Below are 26536 nucleotides of genomic sequence, written 5' to 3' on the forward strand. Positions count from 1 at the left end.
GCTGGTTGTTATACCACCTCTCTAGCCTTCGGACTAAGGGTGGATGAACTGTGAGGACTAAGGGCAGTGATCAATGCAAAGAAATAGAGGAAAACAATAGAATGGGAAAGACTAGAGAGCTCTTCAAGAAAATTAGAGATACCAAGGGAACACTTCATGCAAAGATGGGCTCAATAAAGGACAGAAATGGTAGGGACCTAACAGAAGCAGAAGATATTAAGAAGAGGTGACAAGAATACACAGAAGAACTCTACAAAAAAGATCTTCATGACCCAGATAATCACGATGGTGTGATCACTCACTGAGAGCCAGACATCCTGGTATGTGAAGTCAAGTGGGCCTTAGAAAGCATCACTACGAACAAAGCTAGTGGAGGTGATGGAATTCCAGTTGAGCTATTTCAAATCCTGAAAGATGATGCAGTGAAAGTGCTGCACTCAATATGCCAGCAAATTTGGAAAACTCAGCCATGGCCATAGGACAGGAAAAGATCAGTTTTCATTCCAATCCCAAAGAAAGGCAATGCCAAAGAATGCTCAAACTACCTCACGATGGCACTCATCTCACACGCTAGTAAAGTAATGCTCAAAATTCTCCAAGCCAGGCTTCAGCAATATGTGAACCATGAACTTCCAGATGTTCAAGCTGATTTTAGAAAAGGCAGAGGAACCAGAGATCAAATTGCCAACATCTGCTGGATCATGGAAAAAGCAAGAGAGTTCCAGAAAAACATCTATTTCTGCTTTATTGACTATGCCAAAGCCTTTGACTGTGTGGATCACAATAAACTGTGGAAAATTCTGAAAGAGATGGGAATACCAGACCACCTCACCTGCATCTTAAGAAACCTGTATGCAGTTCAGGAAGCAACAGTTAGAACTGGACATGGAACAACAGACTGGTTCCAAATAGGAAAATGAGTATGTCAAGGCTGTATATTGTCACCCTGCTTATTTAACTTATATGCAGAGTACATCATGAGAAACACTGGGCTGGAGGAAGCACAAGCTGGAATCAAGATTGCCGGGAGAAATATCAATAACATCAGATATGCAGATGACACCACCCTTATGGCAGAAAGTGAAGAAGAACTAAAGAGGCTCTTGATGAAAGTGAAGGAGGAGAGTGAAAAAGTTGGCTTAAAGCTCAACATTCAGAAAACAAAGATCATCGCATCTGGTCCCATCACTTCATGGCAAATAGATGGGAAAACAGTGGCAACAGTAGCTGACTTCATTTTTTTGGGCTCCAAAATCACTGCAGACGGTGATTGCAGCCATGAAATTAAAAGACGCTTACTCCTTAGAAGGAAAGTTATGACCAACCTAGACAGCATATTAAAAAGCAGAGACATTACTTTGTCCACAAAGGTCTGTTTAGTCAAGGCTATGGTTTTTCCAGTAGTCATGCATGGATGTGAGAGTTGGACTATAAAGAAAGCTGAGCACCGAAGAATCGGTACTTTTGAACCGTGGTGTTGGAGAAGACTCTTGAGATTGGACTGCAAGGAGATCCAACCAGTCCATCCTAAAGAAGATCAGTCCTGGATGTTCATTGGAAGGACTGATGCTGAAGCTGAAACTCCAGTACTTGGCCACCTCATGCGAAGAGCTGACTGAAGCTGGGAAAGATTGAGGGCAGGAGGAGAAGGGGACGACAGAGGATGAGATGGTTGGATGGCATCACTGACTCGATGGACATGGGTTTGGGTGGACTCTGGGAGTTGGTGATGGACAGGGAGGCCTGGCATGCTGCGGTTCACGGGGTCACAAAGAGTCAGACACGACTGAGCGACTGAACTGAAGTGTTTCACAATATAAATGACGTAAAGCTAGGGTCTCTTCCCATTTCCAGTAGACCCCATCCAACTGATTCTGTTATGTCCCTTGTTACCAATGAGTTAGTTATCAGCTCACTGAGCAACTATCATATTCATCTTCATATCTTCCCTCAACTGCCAAGTTCTGGTAATAACCAGTAAGTGGTGGCTTAAATTTCTTCCCCATTCTTACTGCCATGTTCTTGGCCCAGATATTCTTCATCCTTGGTGTGCATGCTAAGTCTCTTCAGTTGTGTCCGACTCTTTGCGACCCTGTGGACTATAGCCCACCAGGCTCCTGTCCATGGGATTCTCCAGGCAAGAATACTGGACTGGGTTACCATTGCCTTCTCCAGGGGATCTTCCCAACCCAGGGATCGAACCCACGTCTCTTATGTCTCCTGAATTGTCAGGCAGGTTCTTTACCACTAGTGCCACCTGGGAAGCCTGATTCCTTGGCAGATTACTAAATTTGTTGTTGTTGTTCAGTTGGCCAGTCGTGTCTGACTTTTTGTGACCCAGTGGACTGCAGCACGCCAGTCTTCCCTGTCCTTCACCATCTCCTGGAGCTTGCGCAAACTCATGTCCATCGAGTTGGTGATGCCATCCACCCATCTCATCCTCTGTCATCCCCTTCTCCTGCCTTCAATCTTTCCCAGCATCAGGGTCTTTTCTAGAGTCAGTTCTGCGCATCAGGTGGCCAAAGTATTAGAGCTTGTTTCAGTCCTTCCACCCGGACCCCAAACAGTAGCAGTAATGCGCGTGATCACTCCTTGTCCCTCACCAAACTCAGCTCATGTATACGGCTGCCCGATGACTGTATCTAAATGAACACATTACTACCCAACTCAATCTTTTTGTCAAAGAATGCTTGAAAGCTCAGCATGTTGCTATTTAGTTTTTGCTGTTGTCTTAAGCAGTATTTCTTAGATTTGACTCATAATAATCTGAGAATTTAAAAAAATGCTCAAGCTACACCTGAATCAAAATTCTCACAAGACGAGCCCAAGAATCTCTCTTAAGTATCTGGGTGACTTTCATAATTAGGTACCTGTGGTTATTACACTAGCAGCATTAGTATCATCCAGGAACAGTATGAAAATGTGAATTTGGGGCACCTTCTCACTTTGGGGTTGAGAAATCTGATTTAATAAGTCTTCCATGTGATTCTGATGTACACTAAAGTTCAAATACAGTGTAACTAGGCTGCAACAGTGACTTAGGGTAGTGGTTCTCAGATGTGGCTGCACACTAGAATCACCTAAGAAGGTTTAAAAAAAACCCCAGAAAACTCATGCCTAGACCATACCCCAGATACTCTGATTTAATTGAATTGGGGCACAAGGAGCATTTGACTAGGATATCATGGATGCTGAGGCTGATGTAACCAGCCGTCCATAATTCATCTCAGAATTTTGTGTTTATCTAACCTCAGGGATTGGGGCTTTCCAGGTGGCTCAATGGTAAGGAATCTGCCTGTCAATGCAAGGAGATGCAAGAGATGCAGGTTCGATCCCGGGGTTGGGAAGATTCCCTGGAGTAGGAAGTGGCAACCACTCCAGTATTCTTGCCTGGAGAATCCCATGGACAGAAGAGCCTGGCGGGCTACAGTCCACCGGGTTGTAAACAGTCAGACATGACGGAGTGTGCGCATGCGTGCGCACACAAACACTGATTGGATTTATAAGAGGACAGATTTGAATGCTTAACATAAATATGTGCATTTAAAATACTGATTACTGATATTCTATGTAAACTGATTTAATTTGAATAATGGGATCTGCTATTAACAGTTTGAAAACCACAGGACTATGGACTCAAGTCCAAACTCTATATATAAGACTTGCCTTTAAAACATGTTTATTGCCTGTCTCATGAATAATGCCACATGGCCCTCATCTCAAGCTCTAATTTATCTGTGGGCAGTATGCTTCAAGGTGAAAGAGCACCAGACCGAGGCCCCAGACTAGTCTTGTTCCAGGCTGTTAGGACCTTGCAAGTCACTCTTTGGGCTTTTCTTTCCTCATTACAAAGTGAGGGGCCAGAACCAAATTATGTCCAGAGCTCCTTAGTATTTTAGCATTTCCACATTTGGGTTCATTTCCCAACTTAGATTGTGTTGTCTCTTCTTCTCGAGGTTAACTCATCCGAAGGCATGGTTCAAGTTCTAATTATCCTTAATATTTCTTTGGCACTCAGTCCAAGCTTCTTTGACCTCTTGGGCATCTTTGTATGTTGATGTCTGGTCTTCTACAGGATAATAAATGAGGTCACGTATCTCTTGTATATAAATGCGCAGTGTGTAAGCTCAGTTCAGTTCAGTCGCGTCCGACTCTTTGTGACCCCATGGACTGCAGCACGCTAGGCCTCCCTGTCCATCACCAACTCCCAGAGTTTACTCAAACTCATGTTCCTTGAGTTGGTGATACCATCCAACCATCTCATCCTCTGACGTCCCTTTCTCCTGCCTTCAATCTTTCCAAGCATCAGGGTCTTTTCCAGTGTCAGTTCTTTGCATCAGGTGGCCAAAGTATTGGAGTTTCAGCTTCAGCATCAGTCCTTCCAATGAATATTCAGGACTGATTTCCTTTAGGATGGACTGGTTGGATCTTCTGGCAATCCAAGTGACTCTCAAGAGTCTTTTCCAACACCATAGTTCAAAAGCATCAATTCTCCAGAGCTCAGCTTGCTTTATAGTCCAACTCTCACATCCATACATGACTACTGGCAAAAACAAAGCTTTGACTAAATGGACCTTTGTTGGTAAAGTAACGTCTCTGCTTTTTAATACATTGTCTAGGTTGGTTATAGCTTTTCTTCCAAGGAGCAAGCATCTTTTAATTTCATGGCTGCAGTCACCATCTGCAGTGATTTTGGAGCCCCCCAAAATAAAGTCTTTCACTGTTTCCACTATTTTCCCATCTATTTGCCATGAAGTGAGGGGACCAGATGCCATGATCTTAGTAAGTACATGTTTGTTATTTTTTTGTCAGGACCATGAATTATTTGCCTGTCATTGGTTTAATCAACATCAACTATGCTGAAAGCTTTTTGCTAAGTGAGCTCGCATTACTGTACCAAAGTTTTCTAATTTATATATCCTATTTAGCCTATAAATTTTCTTCTATGAGTGTTCAGCCCGTAGGTCCCATTATTTTCCAAAAATAGCTCTCTTGTGGCCTCTGCTGGTTTGACAGCAGACAACTTCTTCACTAATTCCTTAAGTGCATAGTAAAGAATCCAAGTGCAAGGGCACTTCAGTTTTCTAAGGAACCATTCTAACAACATCAACTCAGCAAAGAGAAAGATTTTGAGATGTTTTAAACTGCTAGGGTTGCTGAGAATACACACCTGAATGGTAAAACTTGAGTTAAATGCCTATTCTGAAGTGGCATTTTTCAGAATTAAACTCATGCTTGTTAGGGTGTCAGGAGTAACTGATTCTCAGGTGTGTTCTTTAAAACTTGCTCCATTGGAAAAAAAAATTGTCAAGATTTGCCTGATTCTAATACTTGTATGTTGGAGAAGGTGATGGCACCCCACTCCAGTACTCTTGCCTGGAAAATCCCGTGGACAGAGGAGCCCAGTAGGCTGCAGTCCATGGGGTCGCTCAGAGTCGGACAGGACTGAGCTACTTCATTTTCACTTTTCACCTTCATGCACTGGAAAAGGAAATGGCAACCCACTCCAGTATTCTTGCCTGGAGAATCCCAGGGACAGGGGAGCCTGGTGGGCTGCCGCCTATGGGGTCGCACAGAGTCGGACACGACTGAAGCGACTTAGCAGCAGTAGCAGTAGCAATACTTGTATGTATTATACCTGGTAAAGATAAAAGTGCTTTGATGAATGCTTAAGCAACGTGTTGTTCAGTCACTAAACTGTGTCTCTTTGCAAACCCATGAACTGCCAGGCTCCTCTGTCCTCCACCTTCTCCCAGAGTTTGCTCAAATTCATGTCCACTGAGTCGGTGATGCTATATAAACCTACCAGTGTTATGTAATAGCTTTTTGCAACACTATTTCTTTTTGGCAATTACATTATGAATTAAAGACGACCTAAGGGAAAAATCTTTGCAGTCTTTCAGAGTTGTTTTAGAGGGCTTAAGAATGTTCTCTGATTTTTTAAATACATAAGCTAGATGCAATTTAAATTGACTTACGAATATGTTAAGCCTACTAATAGCTGCCTTTCCAGTTGGATTTGGGGAAATTTTTCAGTACATGAAAGGTGTTAGGAATATTCTTCTGCTTCACTCGTTCTTTTCTCTAGGTAGCATGTTATTATCTTCTCTATGTATCTGGGTACCATGATTAACTCATTTAGACTGCTACCTCTGACAACCTTAGGTTTCAGATGGTTAAATCAGAATGCCTGTCAAAGGCAGGAAAGGTGTTAATCTAATTTTAAGTGCCAACAGAGGTTTTGCATGTTTTCAAAGGTTTAAATCACAGGTCTTCAACTTTGAAAAGCTCACTGGGCAACTTGAAACTATGTAACTACATACAGTGATTGATACATGTCTGTATGAAAATACTGTTTAACATCTATGATGCTTTACAAATGAAGACAGTCTTTTCATACATATTAAATACCAAACTGCACTTCTCCATTTAAATGTATGTGACAAGTGTTTTTAAAAAATGTCTGTTACTTCATTTAAAGGTAGAGCTGATCAACAGTGGAAAGAGACCTCAGCTTTCCCAATCTCACAGGGTAACTGAGGAGAAATGAAAAATGCTGCTTAAGGGGTTGGAATGCTATCAAGCCACTATCAAGCAGACAATCTCCTATTGTCTCTGCTTATGTTACCTTTTAAAAAACCAAATCACTAGACGCATACAGCTGTAACTGCTCATCCTGTGGTGCCCTGTTCCCACTCGGGTGTTTTTGACTCCCGCCTGTCAGAAGCGCTAAACAAGCTGATTCTTCAATCAGGCAACCCTGAGCTTGAACTTCACCTGTTATTAGAGGTAGCCGAGTCACTGGAAAGGGCCTTCTGGAAAACTTTTTAAAGAGGGACAAAAACAAATGATGTGTGCTTTTTTTCTTTTCTGTTGTACCTGCCTAGAACATGGACATGATGCTAGAGGTGGCATAACTAATAAAAGGATGGAGGCCACATATAAAGAATGAAACAGCAGAAAGCCAGAAGAAACCTGGGTCCACCACGAGGGCACAGACCAGCTTTGGACCACTGATCTCCACACTTTTCAACATGAGAAAAAAAAAACTAGTCATTTGTTATTTAATCTGATTTGGGGGTTGATTTTTTTTTTTTTACAGCTTAGTATTGATTCATACATTCACAAGATTATTTGAAGATTAAAAGAAAAAAACTATGTGAAGAGTACAGCACCGTTCCTGGCATATAGTAGGTGACCAGTGAGTGGCTATTATTGGGAGAGATTAGTTGACTGCCAGCAGAGAACAAAAATCAAACACAGGATAAACAATCTGGGAAGGGAAGAGAAGAGAAGTGCTGAATAGAAGCTATGATAGAGCTGTTTATAAAAAGAACTAAGATCACATTCAGAGCCAAACAATGTACAAAGAGGGTCTAGCATATAAGTAGATACTACATATCAGTGATTTCTAACCCTGTGAAAACATAAAACTGATGTCATTTAATTCACATGAAAACCCTGATCAATGAGGAAGATGAGGCTGGAGTATTATGATCAGAGGATGTTAATCTATAATACATGGCAAAGGAAAGAAAGTTATCTGTGGTCACTTTGAAAGGACTTCACTACAGAACAGTGTGTGCATGCATGCTAAACGTCTTTAGTTGTGTCTGACTCTTTGCAACCCTATAGACTGCAGCCCACCAGGCTCTTCTGTCCATGGGGTTCTCCAGGCAAGAGTACTGGAGTGAGTTGCCATTTCCTTCTCCAACAGAACAGTACTTCAAGTTGAAAAGTTAAAGGAATATTAAAATTTAGCATTTTAAAAAAGACTTGAAAGTTGGGGATTAAAATGATCTACATAGGAGAATAAAAATCTGTAATGTTAACATGAAGTCACTGCTGAATGTGAACAGCAAGGGAAGATGGAGTAAAAAGAAGAGAGGAAACAAATCAGACTACAACAAATGTATTTTCAAAATTGTAATTACATATTACCAAATAAAGTAATGAACAACTCTTAATTTACAGTGCAAAATAAAAGCCCCTTGTTATTTTCAAGGTGCAAAAGCAAGAAAATACAACATAAACTTATCCACATTTTTAAATAGTTGTCTGTGTGATGAGTAAATGCCATTTAAAAACACGTTCAATAGAAAAATGATTTATAAACCAGTTTACAGGAGATCAAAAAAAAAAATCAATGTTTAACACCAACTTTAACTATAAATAACTAAAAAGAAAATTGTCCTCTCTTCTGTTTTTGCTTCAACATTTATGTCTTCTGCTCTTTGCCTTTTGGAGAAAACATTGCATTGTAAGGCTGCCGTCTTTTTGGACGAGGACAAGGATCAAGGTCTTCTTTAATGTAACCTTAAAAATAAATCACAAATTTAGACTATATTTGCAACATACATATTTTAGCATATATCCAGTCAACATCTGTCTCATGTCATGCCTTTTAAGTTCACATGATTTTTCTATTAGCCACTTGTGATGATGAATGACTTAGCATCAGCTTTCTCATTTGTACTAAAAATAACAGCAGACATTTATCAAGTGTGCTGTATACAACATTGTCTGGGATAACTCATAGTCCTCTGCAGTAGCTTCCACTACGCGTATTTCACAGCTGAGCTTATGGAGACCCAGGGAAGTCCGATAACTCGCTCAAGTTCCTAGAGCTGGGAAGCAAGTGAGTGGCGACTCTGCCAACATCTGACTCCAGAACTGGGGCTGTTCGGCACTTTCCTATTCTACCTCCCATTGGGTGCAAATGGGGACAAGTGTTATATATTAGGATAAATTTAGGTGCTTTTCAAGAAGACTTTTTTCCAGTAGCTATTAGATGCGATGACATGGTTCCTATACTCTTCAGACTATTTGATTCTCCTAAGGGTGTCTCCTCCATGATGTAGTTTTCAGGGAGGACTGTGTCTGCCATACCCTGATAGGTTCTCAAACACAGGCTCTATCCAGACTAATTCTATCTGATGAGCAAGCAGAGATATCACGTCGAAGAGGACCTGCTAAAAGGGAAAGTGCAAGTATGGTAACAGCTGTAATAGACTTTGCATCTTTTGGAAAAGCTTCTTACGGCTAAGAAACCTGGAGCTTTAAAGCTGCATATGTTCTTCGATTCTATTAAATGTAAGTGCTGTATTTGAAGGAGTGAGTTGCATGTTAACAGTTTCCCAAACAAAAGTCTTTTTTACTCAAATATGGTTTATAAATAACTAGCATTCTTGATAAGTGAAGTTTTAACATCCAAATTCACAGCAGCCTCTTAAAAAAAAAAAGATGCTTTTCAACAATGTAACTTTGGCAACTTTTGTAAAGTTACTTTATTAAAAGTCATTTTGATGACTAGACAGAAGAGAAATTACTTTCTTAAATTTGAATGACTAAAAAAAGCAGGGTAACACATACACAGTTCATTAACATGCTTGTAAACAATGATTCCAATGAAGTTATTTGAAGAGTTAAACGTAAGCCTTTTATCTTTAGGATACTGTATTTGTGCCACAAAACTGGCTCTCAACTTATAGCAGAAGGTAGAGAACCATGAAGAAAAAGTTTAATGTTTAGACTTGGGTATATATATTATACACAGTATTTTTTTTAAAAGTTCCAAAATGTCATAAGCTATACTCTCACCTCTTTCCATACAAGTCTGAGTAGAAGGAAAACCAACTTCCCAGAAATTCTCTGGTGTGTTGGGTGGAATGTAGCGAAATCGGTGTCTTGAGCAGGAAGCCAACTTCTTTTCTCTTTCTTCTGCTGGAAAATCTGCATAATACTGGTAATAAAACTGGTTAGGTTTTCCACTGAGGAATAATAAATGGAGTGTTATGCTTACTGATTAAAAACCAGAAGCTAAAAAAACTACTATTCAGCATGCTAAGGAAAATGAATTCCTATGGATAATATTAGTAAGTTATACCACTTACCAGTAAATTACTACCTATAAATTACTGATAATAATTAGTGGTCTGTGAAATGTTTGCTCCACAAAGAAGAGGGCTTGTATCACAGTGTAAGGCAACATACTGTATCCTTCATCAATAGTACTACAACTAAAAAAAAAGCCAGCTGAACTTTACAGTCAGTGTGCTCAGTGGTATAGCTACATACAAACTATTACATACATACAAACTATTAATTTTTCTCAGACCAGTAACAAAAAAGCCAAGGCCTGTGCTCTGAACAGCACATTTCTCAACTGTTATTTGGATATAGCGTATGTTTTGAAGTGATTTTCCTTTCACTATTTTTTAAAATAAAAGTTAAGCTTTGAAGGTTGTAGGCTTCATGACTTTGCTCTTTTAAACTACATCTATCAATTAGGATCAAAGGCATATTATTTTTTGCAACTGTGACCAAAAAGAACCTAAGCTTCGTGCAAAGAAAGATAAAACTTCTATGTGAAAACTATACAGGTCTTCAAGCTCTAGATCCAAAGAAAACAAAGCAATGGTGTAAAGTTTGATAAAACACAGATGACTGGATCACACAATCCAGCTAATTCTGTTTTATACTTGAGGAACTGAAAATCCAAGTGATATTTTATCAAAGATATCACCTATTGCAAGTGGCAGACTAGGATCAGAATTTTTTTTTAAGTGAAGGTTTTTAACATATTTCTCTTTCACACAGACGAAACAACAGTAGGCGAGGGTGGCTGTAACACAGCGAGCAGGTGGGAGAGCGCCAGAAGATGAAGTCAGAGAGGACATGGGGTGTGAGCTTGTTGTCCTTGATAAGGGCTTTGATTTCATTTCTTAGAGGAGATGACATTTAAGGATTCTGGGCAGAAGACTGACGTGATTTAACTTTTATTCTAAGAAGATCATTTGGAAGAAGAGACCATTTATTGCTGTGTTGAACAGACAATCAATAGGATTTGCTGATAGATCCATTACTGAGATATGACAGATGAAAGAAGATACCTAAAAGATCTCTGGTTTAAACAACTAGGAGAATGGACATATAGAAGGCTCAGAGGTAAGGTCTGAGAACTGGAGGTAGAAAGTGTATGCTCGCTTTATGATGTGAAATTTGAGGTGACTATTACACAGCCACATGTGTATTGCATGTTCACTGAATATTTCACATGGAATATGAAATAGGAAATATTTCAGAACTGTAAGCAGACAGACAGTATTTAGATACATGTGGCTGGCACTTTGACTCCTGGTCATGAAGGAATAACAGGGAACAGATTTACCCTCTATATTAAAAAACTAAAAAAAAAAAAAGAATAAAACGCATGAAACAATGTTTTCAGACACTGGATAACAGCACAAAAAAAAAATGATTTCTGAGAAGGAAAGTAAGAGTTTCCAGTGAAAGAATCTTTTCTAATTGGTAATTTTAGTTCTAGTTATAAAAACTGGAGGTTCAGTTAGTATAGATCACATTCCTTAGTAAGAAATCATGATATATTCAATTTGTATTATGAAAACTCATGATACGATACATTTGTTTGTTATCTCTAAACTGCTTTCCAAATTAGTGATCTCAATTTACACTCTCACTTGAGTTTATGAGAGCATTTGTCTCACCAAATGCTTACCTGCACTGTAACCTATTCACACATAACTTTAATGTGCTTGTGTGTATGTGTGTGCACGCAGACAAAGTCACTTCAGTCACGCGCGACTCTGTGTGACCCTACGGACTGCAGCCCACCAGGCTCCTCTGTGCATGAGATTTTCTAGCTATAGTTTTTAAAAATAAAATTGAAGGGGGAAATAAATACATTGCTGGAAACAAGTATCCAACAGCTAAAGGACAGCAAGGGAAGAAACAAAAAGAAGAAACAAAAACTGCAAGTTTCGGAAAAACACAGAACCTGCCTAGGACTCTTCAGTAACAGGACAATTAGTACAATCTACTTCAAGGTACACATCTAGTCCAAGACACCCAAAGTAAACAAGGGAAATGCAGGTGGGTTCTAAGGATGGAGTGGAATCTGTTCATTGTATTTTTAGAAAGGAAAATGTTTAGAGAAGAAAAAAAAGAGCTTATGGTTGTACTGGTTATTTAGAAAAACAATTATGAGTATACCTCATTTCCTGAGAGTGCTGGTGTTTAAGTAAAAAATATTACAGCAAAGTTTCTGACTGAAATATCGAAAATTTCCCCAATAGTATATGTATTAAAGTCTCCACTATAATATAACATGAGGGGAAAAAATTAAAAGAAATACAAATAAGTAGAGAAAAAACAAACAGCGTAAATGTCTTAAGCTGGAAGTAAGAACCAGTACTGAGGCCCCTCATTCGCTTACAGAGACTCTAAGAGAAATGGAGGCTTTTCTCTCCATTTCTCTCAGGTCCCAGCCAGTCTGTATACTCTATGTACTTACTCTGTTATTCTTGGCTCAAGCTTGTTTCTAGATACAAATATGGTTTATATCTATGATTTTAAAATCATGCACATGAAGTCATAACTTCAAAGAAACCCCATATGACAGAGTTTACATTTGTACTTACAATTTCACACTCCTTACATGTGTGTCCAAGCAATTTTCTTCTCTCTTCTTTTTTCCGAACCACCTCAATATGAGGAAAGTTTTGTAATTCAGTCTCTCTGGGGAAAAAATAAATTTATCTGTTACTATAGAGACCTTTGGCTTACATTTTAAATTAGCAAACGTGAGCATCCAAAGGAAAAATAATCCCCATTCATTCATTTTATTTGAAATGCTTCCTCAGTATGTGAGAGACAAAAGCATTTCTTCATTCTCTCTTCACTAAAATATTAAGTGCCTACTACATATCAGGTATTTTTACAGATACTTTTTTCTAACTGAAAAAGATAACTATTACTTCCTATTTTTGCCTCTGGCTGGCTGAAATTAGTTATTAGGTTGTGTGGTAAAATATAAAACAACCTAATTAAAAAGGAATGCTGTATTATTAAACTCGGTAACTGGTATTCAGTAACATAACTGAGAGAGACCACTGCCTCTGGTAACTCAGTTTCTAGTACTATGAAACCAGGTATCAGGGCTAACCTGCTTCTCCCCAAAGAACAGATTCATTTGTCTGCATGTAATTTGCTGTTTTCTCTAACACTTTCTTTTGTTGCTTCTGTCCACCTTAAATTCTCAAAACGTTAGGCACAGCTATCATTTGTGCTTGGGTGGCTCAGATGGTAAAATCTGCCTGCAGTGCAGGGGACCTGGGTTTGATCCCTGGGTCTGAAAGATGCCCCAGAGAAGGGAATGGCTACCCACTCCAGTATTATTGCCATGGAGAATTCCATGGGCAGAGGAGCCTGGTGGGCTACAGTCCATGGAGTTGCAGAGAGTTGGACTGAGTGACTAACACTTCCACTTTAAATGGATCAGATCCTACCGTGAACCACTGGAAACCCAGGAAGGGTCAAAGCTACTGAGGTATTATGGATTAATGGGTATGCGGTACTTTGGTCAGAAAAAGCAATCAGGAATCTTTATTAATATACTTGTATCCTGCTTTAAGAAGCCCAATATAGAAAACTCCAAACTTATAAGTAAGCGAAGACTTATGTAACATCATAATTTGTTTATAATAGAAATAACCCCAGTGAATTTAATCAGTCTGAGTCAAAAAAACAGATATTTTAAAATGACTTGTGGGTATCACATCTACTCTTTTAAGGTATTTTGATAGTTGGCAGTGCTGTTCTTCAAAGGAAAGCTTTAAGTGCTCTATTTCAAAACGTGTAAGATTCTAGGTCCTTACTGTGCTTAAATCCAACAACTCTCAATTATGGATCAACAGTGAACTTAAAAAGGAAGACTGAGAAAGAAGTGATAAAACAATATTGCTACAACTATATTTTCTTTCAAAAAGTTTATGGACTCTTAAGTTTATACAGAATTTAGTCATGTCCTTTGCTCAGAATCTCATCTGTTTCTGTTTAAATTTTTTTTAAGATTTAAAAATTCTCCTAAAATAACTCTGAAGCACAAACCTAAGGTCTGCCACCCAGTTAGTGAGTGAAAGTCACTTAGTCGTGTCCGACTCTTTGCGACCCCATGGACTATACAGTCCATGGAATTCTCCAGGCCAGAATTCTGGAGTGGGTAGACATTCCCTTCTCCAGGGGATCTTCCCAACCAGGAATCGAACCCAGGAATCGTTTCCCACATTGCAGGAGGATTCTTTACTAGCTGAGTCACCACCAGGGAAGCCCAAGTTACAGTATTCAACAAATTCCTGAAGTTCAAATAAAGTTCACAATAAAATAGGGTAAGAATAAAGTATGTTATAAGAGAGCAGAAAAAATAACTGTCACCACCATTCAAAAAAGAATGTAATGGTAAAAAAAGACTTCCTTATTTTAAAAATTTGTCATTTTTTATACCTGAGTTCCATTTTTGTTATGGTCGGAAGGTAAATAATATGCATTCTATTTTAACCAAAGTAGCAATTTTCACAGTTCAGAGATGTTCTGACAAAGATAGTTCTTTTGTACTTCCAATCATATTGCTGGTATTAACCAAGGCCAACATACCTTTCATCACCTTTAAAATATGGCTCCACAAATGCTTTCTGTTTGACTTTATCTTGTTTATCACCAGGAGCTGTAAACAAAACAAGCATACCACAAACTTAATGTAGAACTTACTGAAAAGTAATTTGGTTTTTTTGCGGGGGGGAGAAAAGACATATGCCAAAACATCTGTTTTTATTGGATTTCAGACTCTAGGCCCTAGGCAATTAGTTTAAATTCTCTGTAATGAATTCTTTCCTTTCTTTTTCATCTGCCTAATAAGGAGAGTGCTGATTATCTCACCTCAGAATTACTGAAGGGATGAAAATCATAACCATAAAAGTATTTTAGACTTTAAAAGAACTACTCAGATGCCTATTATCATTTGGCTCCAAATGACAATAATAAGATAGGTTTTAATCTGTACACTTATTAGTACTGTTGATTTTTATAATGTGACTTTAAGGTAGTTGATAAATAGGAAATAAAATGATTTTAAAATTTTATTAGAAAACTGGTGACAGAATAAGAATGAAAGCCCAGGGACCTGAATTTCAAGTTGTCTAGACTCAAATAGCTAATTGCTATCATCTGTTCAAATTATGAAAATTTACTGAGCATTGTGCCAATGTAGAACAGGGAGGCCAGGTCTGCCGTCCTCATGGAATTTACACTGCATGAGGGAAACAGGTGGCAGGAATACACAGAAGAACTGCACAGAAAAGATCTTCACGACCAAGATAATCACGACGGTGTGATCACTCACCTAGAGCCAGACATCCTGGAATGTGAAGTCAAGTGGGCCTTAGAAAGCATCACTACGAACAAAGCTAGTGGAGGTGATGGAATTCCAGGTGAGCTATTTCAAATCCTGAAAGATGATGCTGTGAAAGTGCTGCACTCAATATGCCAGCAAATTTGGAAAACTCAGCAGTGGCCACAAGACTGGAAAAGGTCAGTTTTCATTCCAATCCCAAAGGCAATGCCAAAGAATGCTTAAACTACCGCACAATTGCACTCATCTCACACACTAGCAAAGTAATGCTCAAAATTCTCCAAGCCAGGCTTCAGCAATACGTGAACCGTGAACTTCCAGATGTTCAAGCTGGTTTTAGAAAAGGCAGAGGAACCAGAGATCAAATTGCCAACATCCGCTGGATCATGGAAAAAGCATGAGAGTTCCAGAAAAACATCTATTTCTGCTTTACTGACTATGCCAAAGCCTTTGACTGTGTGGATCACAATAAACTGTGGAAAATTCTGAAAGAGATGGGAATACCAGACCACCTGATCTGCCTCTTGAGAAATTTGTATGCAGGTCAGGAAGCAATAGTTAGAACTGGACAGGGAACAACAGACTGGTTCCAAATAGGAAAAGGAGTACGTCAAGGCTGTATATTGTCACCCTGCTTATTTAACTTATATGCAGAGTACATCATGAGAAACAATGGGCTGGAAGAAGCACAAGCTGGAATCAAGATTGCCAGGAGAAATATCAATAACCTCAGATATGCAGATGACACCACCCTTATGGCAGAAAGTGAAGAGAAACTAAAAAAAAGCCTCTTGATGAAAGTGAAAGTGGAGAGTGAAAAAGTTGGCCTAAAGCTCAACATTCAGAAAACGAAGATCATGGCATCTGGTCCCATCACTTCATGGGAAATAGATGGGGAAACAGTGGAAACAGTGTCAAACTTTCTTTTTTTGGACTCCAAAATCACTGCAGATGGTGACTGCAGCCATGAAATTAAAAGACGCTTACTCCTTAGAAGCAAAGTTATGACCAACCTAGATAGCGTATTGAAAAGCAGAGACATTACTTTGCCAACAAAGGTTCGTCTAGTCAAGGCTATGGTTTTTCCTGTGGTCATGTATGGATGTGAGAGTTGGACTGTGAAGAAAGCTGAGCGCTGAAGAATTGATGCTTTTGAACTGTGGTGTTGGAGAAGACTCTTGAGAGTCCCTTGGACTGCAAGGAGATCCAACCAGGCCATTTTGAAGGAGATCAGCCCTGGGATTTCTTTGGAAGGAATGATGCTAAAGCTGAAACTCCAGTACTTTGGCCACCTCATGCAAAGAGTTGACTCATTGGAAAAGACTCTGATGCTGGGAGGGATTGGGGGCAGGAGGAGAAGGGGACAACAGAGGATGAGATGGCTGGATGGCATCACTGACTCGATGGACGTGAGTCTGAGTGAACTCCAGGAGTTGGTAATGGACAGGGAGGCCTGGCGTGCTGCGATTCATGGGGTCACAAAGAGTCAGATACGACTGAGCGACTGAACTGAACTGAGGGAAACAAACATTAAGCAAGCAGACAGCTAAGCCTACCTGAATATCTCAGGTAATAACTGATGATTAAAGAGAAGTCAGTCATGACAAGAATACGAATGGTGAATGTTCTACATAAAGGTCCTCAATGGCAAAAAGTTTGGTATATTATATGATGTAAAAGGAGGACAGTGTGATTAATCTGCCAAAAAAGGGAACTGTTGGGAAAGACGGGGGCAGGGTTAGATGTTGGGTGGGCAGGTACCAGACTATGATGGGCCTTGGGAGCCAAAAGAAGGAGTTTGAATTTTAAGTGCACTGGGAAACCACTGAAGACTTTAAAACCATCTACTTTACTGAGGCATAATTTACATATACTTATTTTAAGTGCACTGAGATGAATTTTGACTAGTGTATATTCCAGTGTAACTGCTACCCAAATCAAGATAGTGAACATGTCCACGCAAGTTTCCTATTCTGTTGTCTCTCATGCACAAGAACATTCTCTTCTGTCTCTTCCCTCCCCTACAGTCACTCATTTAATTTCTATCACTGTAGCTTAGTTATGTCTGTTTTAGAACTTCATATCAACGAGATGATATACCATATATTCTTCTCCATCTTTTGCATTTGTCTAGCCCAACAAATTTTGGAGACTAATCCACATTGCTGAGTCTAGTAGTTGTTGTTGTGAAGTAGTATGAACATGTTTTCATTTTTTGTGGGTATATACTGAGCAGTGGAATTGCTAGGTCACAACACAGGTATATGCTTAACTTTACAAAAAACTGACTGACCTCAATAAAGCTGTTTAAAAAGCCCCCTGCTGAACTGGTTTCCAAAGTATAACCAATTTTCTACTCCATCAGCAATGCGAGAGTTCCAGCTGCTCTTCACCCTTGCTAGAGACACATGTTATCCAACCACTTCTGTGGATGTGAAGTATTGTCACCATCCCTGATGTTCAAGAGTGTTCACCAGCTTTTCATGTGCTTACTGGCCATTCAAGTATCTTCTTTTCATTGAAGCATAACCCTCTGAACTATTTTTGGTAACTCTTCTATTAATCTGAAATTATCTTTAAAAAAAACTGAAAAAAGATTTATTCAATAAACATTGTTTTAATTGTTAAGATACCTCATTAGGCCTCTGTTAATAAGATTGACAACTTACTTTACTAAATTCAGTGTAATGGGAAAAAAACACAATTTGAAAGAAAACTGCCTTACTGTTTGTTTTTTTTGTAGTAGTTGACAATTCCTTCTCTTCATCTGCTACCTGGGGGAAGCTCTCCGCCAAACAGGACTCATATTCTTCATGTGTCGTCCGATCAAACATATCTTCCAAGCTATCATTCATCTTTCTTTCTCCATCTGTGTGAAAGAGCATTGGCTTAGGCCACAAGTAAGCGTTTTGCTTTCTAGGTAGACTAATACACAGAAACTTGTAAGAACTGCCACAAAATAATTTAGATGTGTATTAGGCAAGAATAAACCCCAAGTCTGGGTAATTACTGTACATTTCCAAAGGTTTTTAATGTTATGCCTTCAACTGTCCTTTATTTATGTGACGAGAATGCTGGTTTTTTTGTTACTGTCATTATAAATGTTAAAACATATTTTTCTATCAGCTCATGTATAATTCATAGTAAACCAAAAGGAACTACCAAAGGAATTGTGAGGAAGAGAAAATGCAGCATAATAAACGGTGATAAATATGAAGTTTAAATAAACTGTGTATAAATAACTGACATAAAAACCTCTATAAAGTTTTGTTTAGTTCTTTATTTTTCTAATGTACCAGAAAAGTATCTTCTTGCATTATTATGAACACTTGGTAGTTCAGTGTTATAGAAATAATGAATTCAATTCCATATTTGATATGCAAATGCTAATTTCATCTTCAGAGTACTGTTAGGTGGGCCAAAAAATTTGGGTTTTTCTGTAAGATGGTATGGAAAAACCCGAATGAACTTTTGGGCCAACCTAATACATTTCCACTGTATAATCACATTTTTTAAAACACCAGTGTACCAAAAATAGAGAAATTCAGTTGGCTAACAAATGTGACAAAACTGGAACCTGCCAAGATCACTCTATATAATCACTACCAGCCACCTCCCCCAGTGCAGACGCTCTAGCACCTCACCCTGTTTTATCTTTCTCCAGCACGTACCATCATCTAGCACACAATACTTGTTTCTCCCCTATTACAATGTAAATTCCATAAGAGGCAGGTACTTCTGTTTACTATTTGCTCCAGTTCCTGATATAGAATTGTGTCTCCATAATTACTGAATGATGAAACATTTGTTCATTTTTCATTCTGAGGATCAAATTTAGTAAAAATAATTCCTGTGCACTAGGCATTCCCAAAGCATTCTGTATATGCTGTCAATAAATCATAGTACGTTAATGATTTATTGATTTCTTTTTGTTGCTGACTTCTGACTGTAAAATGCTTGAGGACGGACTACATTCTTTTTTGATATATAAGGATATATATCTATCATAGCATCTAATAAGTTGAACACAGATATAAAAATTTTTTTTTGAATTGAATATTAGCAGTATCATTTAATGGTATGTTTCATCTTTAAGTTTATATTTCATCAATTCTAAGTATGAAAAAAATCTACCTTATGGGTAAAATGTGCAGACTGTTTTTTCCTAAGTACGGGCTCAACAATATCTCCTATCCCACCTTGCTGTTCTTATAAATGTGACAGTGGCACTCCTACTGAGCAACTACTGAGTCCAGATCATCAAAATGCTGTGCACTTCTACACTGCTCTTTGGGGATGCTTACTCTGGGAACCTAGTCTCTGTGCGGTAAGGAAGCTCAAACTAGCCCACATGTAAAGACTATATGGCGAAACCCTGAGACTGAATGATGAGAGAGCAGCCAAGAGTCTCCCATCTGTCTAGTTCTCTGCTGTTCCAGCTCCAGCCACCATCTGTATGAGACCCTGAGATAGAACCACCCAGCCCAGCCCTTCCTGAATTCCTCAGGCACAGAAACTATGAAAGATAAAAAAAATTGTTATTGTTCTAATCCTCTGATTTACTGGAGTGACCTACTGTGCAGCAACAGTATTCATTATGCCTTATTTAGCCAAAATTATCTCCACTCATTAGTTTAAGTTCTAATTTCACCTTCATAAGTTACTTGTTTCAAATATATTTGGGAAGCTATCATCTTCTTAGATTAGCTAGATAAATTAGAAGCCAAAGCTGCCATACTTTAGTTTTGCCCTTTTCTACAAAATAGGAAAACATCAGACTGGTACCAGGAACAAAATAATCTTAAAAGCAAAGTCATCTTCTTAAGAAAAAAGTTATGTGTCATTCACTATAAAAGGACTAAATCACTGTTAAGGTTCTCCTTTTAATAACTATTGTCCTTTTCACTGTAGGCAGCCAGCTATTTGATTGTATAGATAATTATTCGTTACTAAAGAACAAAGAATTAAGGAAAAGGCTGTTAAAATTTTCTCTCGTTTACTGCATTTACTGCAGTGAGAAATAAGGCATTTTATAAGAAGCAAGAACAAGACCTGGGACCCCGAGCAGGCAGATTGGAGAATTCGCAGCAGAATACAGGAAATGCACACACAGTCTGAGTGTCCTCAGTTTCTAACAGAGGACCATTGGGAAATGCCTCTGCTTTTAGCCTTGCATCCCGATGTGGCAGGTCCTAACTGTTCATCACGTGAGGGCGATGAGTGACAACTATTCAGTCTAGTTGTCTCGTGTCACATGCCTCTGTAGTCAGAAACATTGCTAAGGTGGTGCCAACCCAATCCTTCCACGCTCCCACCGCTTTCAGAAAATCAAGGCTTTACATAAAGAATTATCAGTTTCTTACTACAAAGGGCTGTAGACCCCTAGTTTAGCCAAATCTTTTCTACAGAAAAAGAAAATGGCAGAATCACTCATCATATACACTATTAGTCTGAGTTTACTGCTTATTTGCAAATCTGTACTAATACTTTTCAAAAGAGTTGGACAAAACTTAGCAACTGAACAACTAATACTTCTCAGCAGAATCCCCCCTTTTTCTCCTTATCAAATTGCTTTGGAAAATAATATTTCTAAAACAGGACTCTCAATATTCCCTTTACAACTTTTATGAAAAAATTATCTTAACGAGGGATCAGGAAACTTTTTCTTAAAGGGTCAGACAGTAAATATTTTAGGCCTGTGGGGCCATAAGGTCTCTGCAGAAACTACTCAATTCTGCTGCCTTGTCACACAAGCAGCCGTAGGCAATAAATTAAACAAGTGAGTGAGGCTGGGTTCCAGCAAAAGTTTACTGACAAAACTGGCAGCTGGTTGAAGTTTGCTGACCCCTGGACACAACTTGAATTCTTTTGAAAATAAAAATTATTTTTACTAAAGTTTTTTTTTTTTTGCTGAAATATGGAAACTAACCTTTACTAAAGAGAAGTCTACTATTAGTAGAACAGGGGAAAAACTGGTTTATGGTGAAAAGGTCATTTATGCTCTTCAGTGCAATGGTATGACTATAAACTTCCTTCCACTTTGTATTAAAATTAAAAAACAAAAACAAAAACAAACACAAATCTTACTTGGACTCTCTTCTCCCTTCTGCTCTTGCTTCTTCAGTTTTAAGAGCATGGTTTCACTAACCAACGTACAGTCCATGTCCACTGTCTCTCCTGCTAATCTTGACTGACTGCCATCCTGAATAAATGTTTAAAAATTCAAAATTTTAACTGTTATCCCTTTATGACCTTATAGTTATTTTGGGGGGGGGATGGTAAAAATATACGTAACATAAATGTTACCATTTTAACCATTTTTTAAGTGTCACACTTACACTTTAGTAGCATTAAGTAATATTTACTTTTACTCAAAGGAATATAGATATATTACATTTTACAGGCATTTAAACCTAATGTATTATCTTTGATATACAAGCATCATCTCTCAAGTCCAGGAAAAGGACTGCTGCCAAGGAAGAGAGAACTGTATATTACCAAAATCCCTGAAGCTTCCTTTCTTCCCTAATCTGCTTCCCAGAAATGAACATCAATGTTCACTGAAAAGTTCGTAAGTCAAATTTGACTTCTTGATGGCTATGGATTAGTCTCAGTTCAGTTCAGTCGCTCAGTCGTGTCCAACTCTTTGCGACCCCATGAATCGCAGCACACCAGGCCTCCCTGTCCATCACCAAGTCCCGGAGTTCACTCAGACTCACGTCCATCGAATCAGTGATGCCATCCAGCTATCTCATCCTCTGTTGTTCCCTTCTCCTCTTGCCCTCAATCCCTCCCAGCATCAGAGTCTTTTCCAATGAGTCAACTCTTTGCATGAGGTGGCCAAAGTACTAGAGTTTCAGCTTTAGCATCATTCCTTCCAAAGAAATCCCAGGGCTAATCTCCTTCAGAATGGACTGGTTGGATCTCCTTGCAGTCCAAGGGACTCTCAAGAGTCTTCTCCAACACCACAGTTCAAAAGCATCAATTCTTCAGCACTCAGCTTTCTTCACAGTCCAACTCTCACATCCATACATGACCACAGAAAAAACCATAGCCTTGACTAGACGGACCTTTGTTGGCAAAGTAATGTCTATGCTTTTCAATATGCTATCTAGGTTGGTCATAACTTTCCTTCCAAGGAGTAAGCGTCTTTTAATTTCATGGCTACAGTCACCATCTGCAGTGATTTTGGAGTCCAAAAAAATAAAGTCTGACACTGTTTCCACAAGAGGCAGATCAGGTGGTCTGGTATTCCCATCTCTTTCAGAATTTTCCAGTTTATTGTGATCCACACAGTCAAAGGCTTTGGCATAGTCAATAAAGCAGAAATAGATGTTTTTCTGGAACTCTCTTGCTTTTTCCATGATCCAGCGGATGTTGGCAATTTGATCTCTGGTTCCTCTGCCTTTTCCAGTTTCCCCATCTATTTCCCATGAAGTGATGGGACCGGATGCCATGATCTTCGTTTTCTGAATGTTGAGCTTTAAGTCAACTTTTTCACTCTCCACTTTCACTTTCATCAAGAGGCTTTTTAGTTCCTCTTCACTTTCTGCCATAAGGGTGGTATCATCTGCATATCTGAGGTTATTGATATTTCTCTCGGCAATCTTGATTCCAGCTTGTGCTTCTTCCAGCCCAGTGTTTCTCATGATGTACTCTGCATATAAGTTAAATAAGGAGGGTGACAATATACAGCCTTGACACACTCATTTTCCTATTTGGAACCAGTCTGTTGTTCCATGTCCAGTTCTAACTGTTGCTTCTTGACCTGGATACAGATTTCTCAAGAGGAAGATCAGGTGGTCTGGTATTCCCATCTCTTTCAGAATTTTCCAGTTTATTGTGATCCACACAGTCAAAGGCTTTGGCATAGTCAATAAAGCAGAAATTGATGTTTTTCTGGAACTCTCTTGCTTTTTCCATGATCCAGCGGATGTTGGCAATTTGATCTCTGGTTCCTCTGCCTTTTCTAAAACCAGCTTGAACATCAGGAAGTTCATGGTTCACATATTGCTGAAGCCTAGCTTGGAGAATTTTGAGCATTACTTTACTAGCGTGTGAGATGAGTGCAATTGTGCTGTAGTTTGAGCATTCTTTGGCATTGCCTTTCTTTGGGATTGGAATGAACACTGACCTTTTCCAGTCCTGTGGCCACTGCTGAGTTTTCCAAATTTGCTGGCATATTGAGTGAAGCACTTTCACAGCATCATCTTTCAGGATTTGGAATAGCTCACCTGGAATTCCATCACCTCCACTAGCTTTGTTCATAGTGATGCTTTCTAAGGCCCACTTGACTTCACATTCCAGGATGTCTGGCTCTAGGTCAGTGATCACACCATCGTGATTATCTGGGTCGTAAAGATCTTTTTTGTAGAGTTCTTCTGTGTATTCTTGCCATCTCTTCTTAATATCTTCTGCTTCTGTTAGGTCCCTACCATTTCTGTCCTTTATCGAGCCCATCTTTGCATGAAATGTTCCCTTGGTATCTCTAATTTTCTTGAAGAGATCTCTAGTCTTTCCCATTCTGTTGTTTTCCTCTATTTCTTTGCATTGATCACTGAAGAAGGCTTTCTTATCTCTTCTTGCTACTCTTTGGAACTCTGCATTCAGATGCTTATATCTTTCCTTTTCTCTTACTCTAGCAACTGTTAAATATTTTATTAATATGCTACCATGTGCAAGAGAACTTCTCAAACTATGTAGAGCCTAAATACAAGCCAAAAAATAATTTCTGCTATGAATTTTAACTCAAAAGAAAATACACAGCATTTAAAGAAACAGCCAACTAGGAAAAATGAAATTTACTTCTTGAAGGTATGTTAAGTTAATCAATGCATACAATAGATTACTTTGATAAAAAATAAAGTTATTTAATATGTAATTAGCATTTGACATTATTTTAAAACTGTATTTTTCAGCAAATGTCTCTAAAAAGTCAGAAAGTATTATTACCCATTCAAAAATACCATAAAATTGGAAAATAAATGTTATTATTTTGTACGTTTCTGAATAAATATATGAAGGTTATAGGAGGTGTGTGACTGTCTCAAGGTCACAGAATGAATCGGGGGGCAGGGTGACTAACAACACATGGGAATAACCACACGGGCTCTGGTTCTACTTTCTACCTCACCTTTGTATCATCTACAGTGACATCCATTTTATACTGAGAAAGGTCTGCTCCTGGATCTATACTCCACTGGATATTTTCAAAGGATACATCTTAGATAAGGAGAAAAAAACACACAATTAAAAACAGATTTTTAAAATTCTCATCACTTTAAAACATTATAGGACTCACAGAATGAGAAAAATATTTCCAAATCATGTGTCTAATAAAGGACTTGCAGTGAGGATACATAAAGAACTCTCACAACTCAATAATAAGACAATTACTCTGACTGAGAATAAGCAAAGGATCTGAATAGACAATCCTTTAAAGAAAATGAAAATGGCCAGTAAGCACATGAAAAGAAGCTCAACATCATTAGCCATCAAAGAAAAGGCAAACCAAAAGCACAGTTGAGACATATTAATAACTTCACACCCACAGGATGGCTAGAATCAAAAAGATGGACAATGAAAACAAGTGTTGGTGAGAATATGGAGAAACAGGAACTCTCACATGCTGCTGGTAGGAATACAAACTGATGTAGCTCCTTTGGAAAAAGAAATTAGCATGCATGTGCTGTGCTTAGTCGCTCAGTCCTGTCTGACTCTTTGCAACCCCGTGAACTGTAGTCCACCAGGCTCCTCTGTCCATGGGGATTCTCCAGGCAAAAATACTGGAGTGGGTTGCCATGCCCTCCTCCAGGGGATCTTCCTAACTCAGGTCTCCCGCATTGTAGGCAGATTCTTTACCGTCTAAGCCACCAGGGAAGCCCCAGAGTTAGCATGTGGCCCACCAATTCTACTTCTAGGTATAACTCAAGAAAAATGAAACTTACATCCACACAAAATTATATATCAATGTTCAAACCAGCATTACTTGTAACAGTGAAAAAACTGAAATAGTGAAAGAAGTCATGAAATATCACATATTGTACAATTCCATTTATATGAATACTTCAGAATATGCAAATCTATAGAGACAGAAAGTAGATTAAGTGGCTGCTTAGGACTGAGGAAGACGAGAGAGAAATGGAGGGTGACTGCTAGCAAGCAGGTACTGTTCTTTGTATGGTGATGAAAATGTTCTAAACCTAAGAGTACAGTGATGGTGACACAATTGTGACTACATAAAACCACCAAATTGTACACTTTAATGACTGATTTTTATTTCAATAAAAAAAAATTTAAGTTAAAACTAACACTGGAGGAGGTTTCAATGTACATTAATATACATGACAACTACATAAGGTACAGTTATAGAGCATAAAGTGGTACAGTATAAACTCAAAAGTAGATTGTGAAAGGTTAAGTAAGTATACCATAATCCCTAGAGCAATCACGGAAAAAATAAAAATAAAAACAAAAAGATTAAAAAAAAATTCAGGGATAAATGTTTCATATAGAGACTGAAACCCTCACTGTAAGAATTACTAAAGAATGAACTTCAGGAAAAAAGGAAAATAAACGCAGATGAAGGAATGTTTCCAATATGGAATAAATACTGCATATGAAGTACAGAAATATTTGGGAGCTAAAAAAACCAAGAAGACTTCAAAACACAGCAAAATTATGAAAGGGCAAACAATGTTTTCAAACAACAAGTTTAAAAACCCATATAAATTTGTATATACAACTAGTTAAGAGATATATATATGTAAATACAAAAAAAGGACTGGCTATCTATACGGTGAGGAACAAGGTTTGGATGATAAATTTCTACTTTTTATATTTTAAAAATCTGTATAGTTTAAATTTTTAAAGCTTTCTTTTTGTAAAGAAAACAAGAAACAACTACATAAAAGAATTAAATCTATAAAATCACCTATAAAAGTAGGTTATTAAAGATTTAATCAATTTATTTAATCAATTTATTAAAATCAATTTATTTTTTCAAAAAGTAGAAGAACAGGAAAATTTTAAGGTGAAACCAGTAAGAACTGTGCTATAAACACAGAAACACACAGAGATAAACTATTTTTTCCAGAAACAATGAAATCTATCAAAAGAATGTAAATAATAAATTACAATACTCAATATAAATTCATTAAAAAGAGAGTAGAAATGCTATTTATAGTTTACATACCTTGGTTGTTTTGTAGAGATTTTGTTTTAGCAATTCTACATGGATTTAACTGAAGAACTGATGCAACTTCACATGCTCCACGGACTGATCTGGTTTTTATCTTTATAGGCTCATGAGAACCAGCACCCTAAAACAGA

The 26536-nt window shown here is 38.3% G+C and overlaps 1 protein-coding gene and 1 long non-coding RNA gene across 6 annotated transcripts in view; one reads left to right on the forward strand and one right to left on the reverse strand.

Annotated features, from left to right (window-relative positions):
* LOC147346035 (uncharacterized) overlaps positions 1–7073 on the forward strand; it is a 45798-nt gene extending 38725 nt beyond the window's left edge. Inside the window, exon 2 of the long non-coding RNA XR_015153442.1 lies at positions 6888–7073. This is a non-coding gene — a long non-coding RNA (uncharacterized LOC147346035). The remainder of the gene's footprint in view (positions 1–6887) is intronic.
* An 823-nt stretch (positions 7074–7896) lies between these two features.
* RBBP8 (RB binding protein 8, endonuclease) overlaps positions 7897–26536 on the reverse strand; it is an 82548-nt gene continuing 63908 nt past the window's right edge. For all 5 annotated transcript variants that reach the window (XM_086372278.1, XM_086372277.1, XM_086372279.1 and 2 more), the window contains 8 exons: positions 26400–26526; positions 24339–24427; positions 21293–21407; positions 17931–18074; positions 14452–14521; positions 12441–12537; positions 9601–9742; positions 7897–8316 (listed from right to left, as the gene is read on the reverse strand). In XM_086372278.1, the coding sequence (XP_086228404.1) occupies positions 8219–8316; positions 9601–9742; positions 12441–12537; positions 14452–14521; positions 17931–18074; positions 21293–21407; positions 24339–24427; positions 26400–26526 (882 nt within the window). In that variant the 3' untranslated portion in view covers positions 7897–8218. The remainder of the gene's footprint in view (positions 8317–9600; positions 9743–12440; positions 12538–14451; positions 14522–17930; positions 18075–21292; positions 21408–24338; positions 24428–26399; positions 26527–26536) is intronic.

This window comes from Bos grunniens, chromosome 24 (genome assembly GCF_055505025.1).
Source record: "Bos grunniens cultivar Pamir isolate PY7600 chromosome 24, Bosgru_T2T1.0, whole genome shotgun sequence".
Taxonomy (NCBI): Eukaryota; Metazoa; Chordata; class Mammalia; order Artiodactyla; family Bovidae; genus Bos; species Bos grunniens.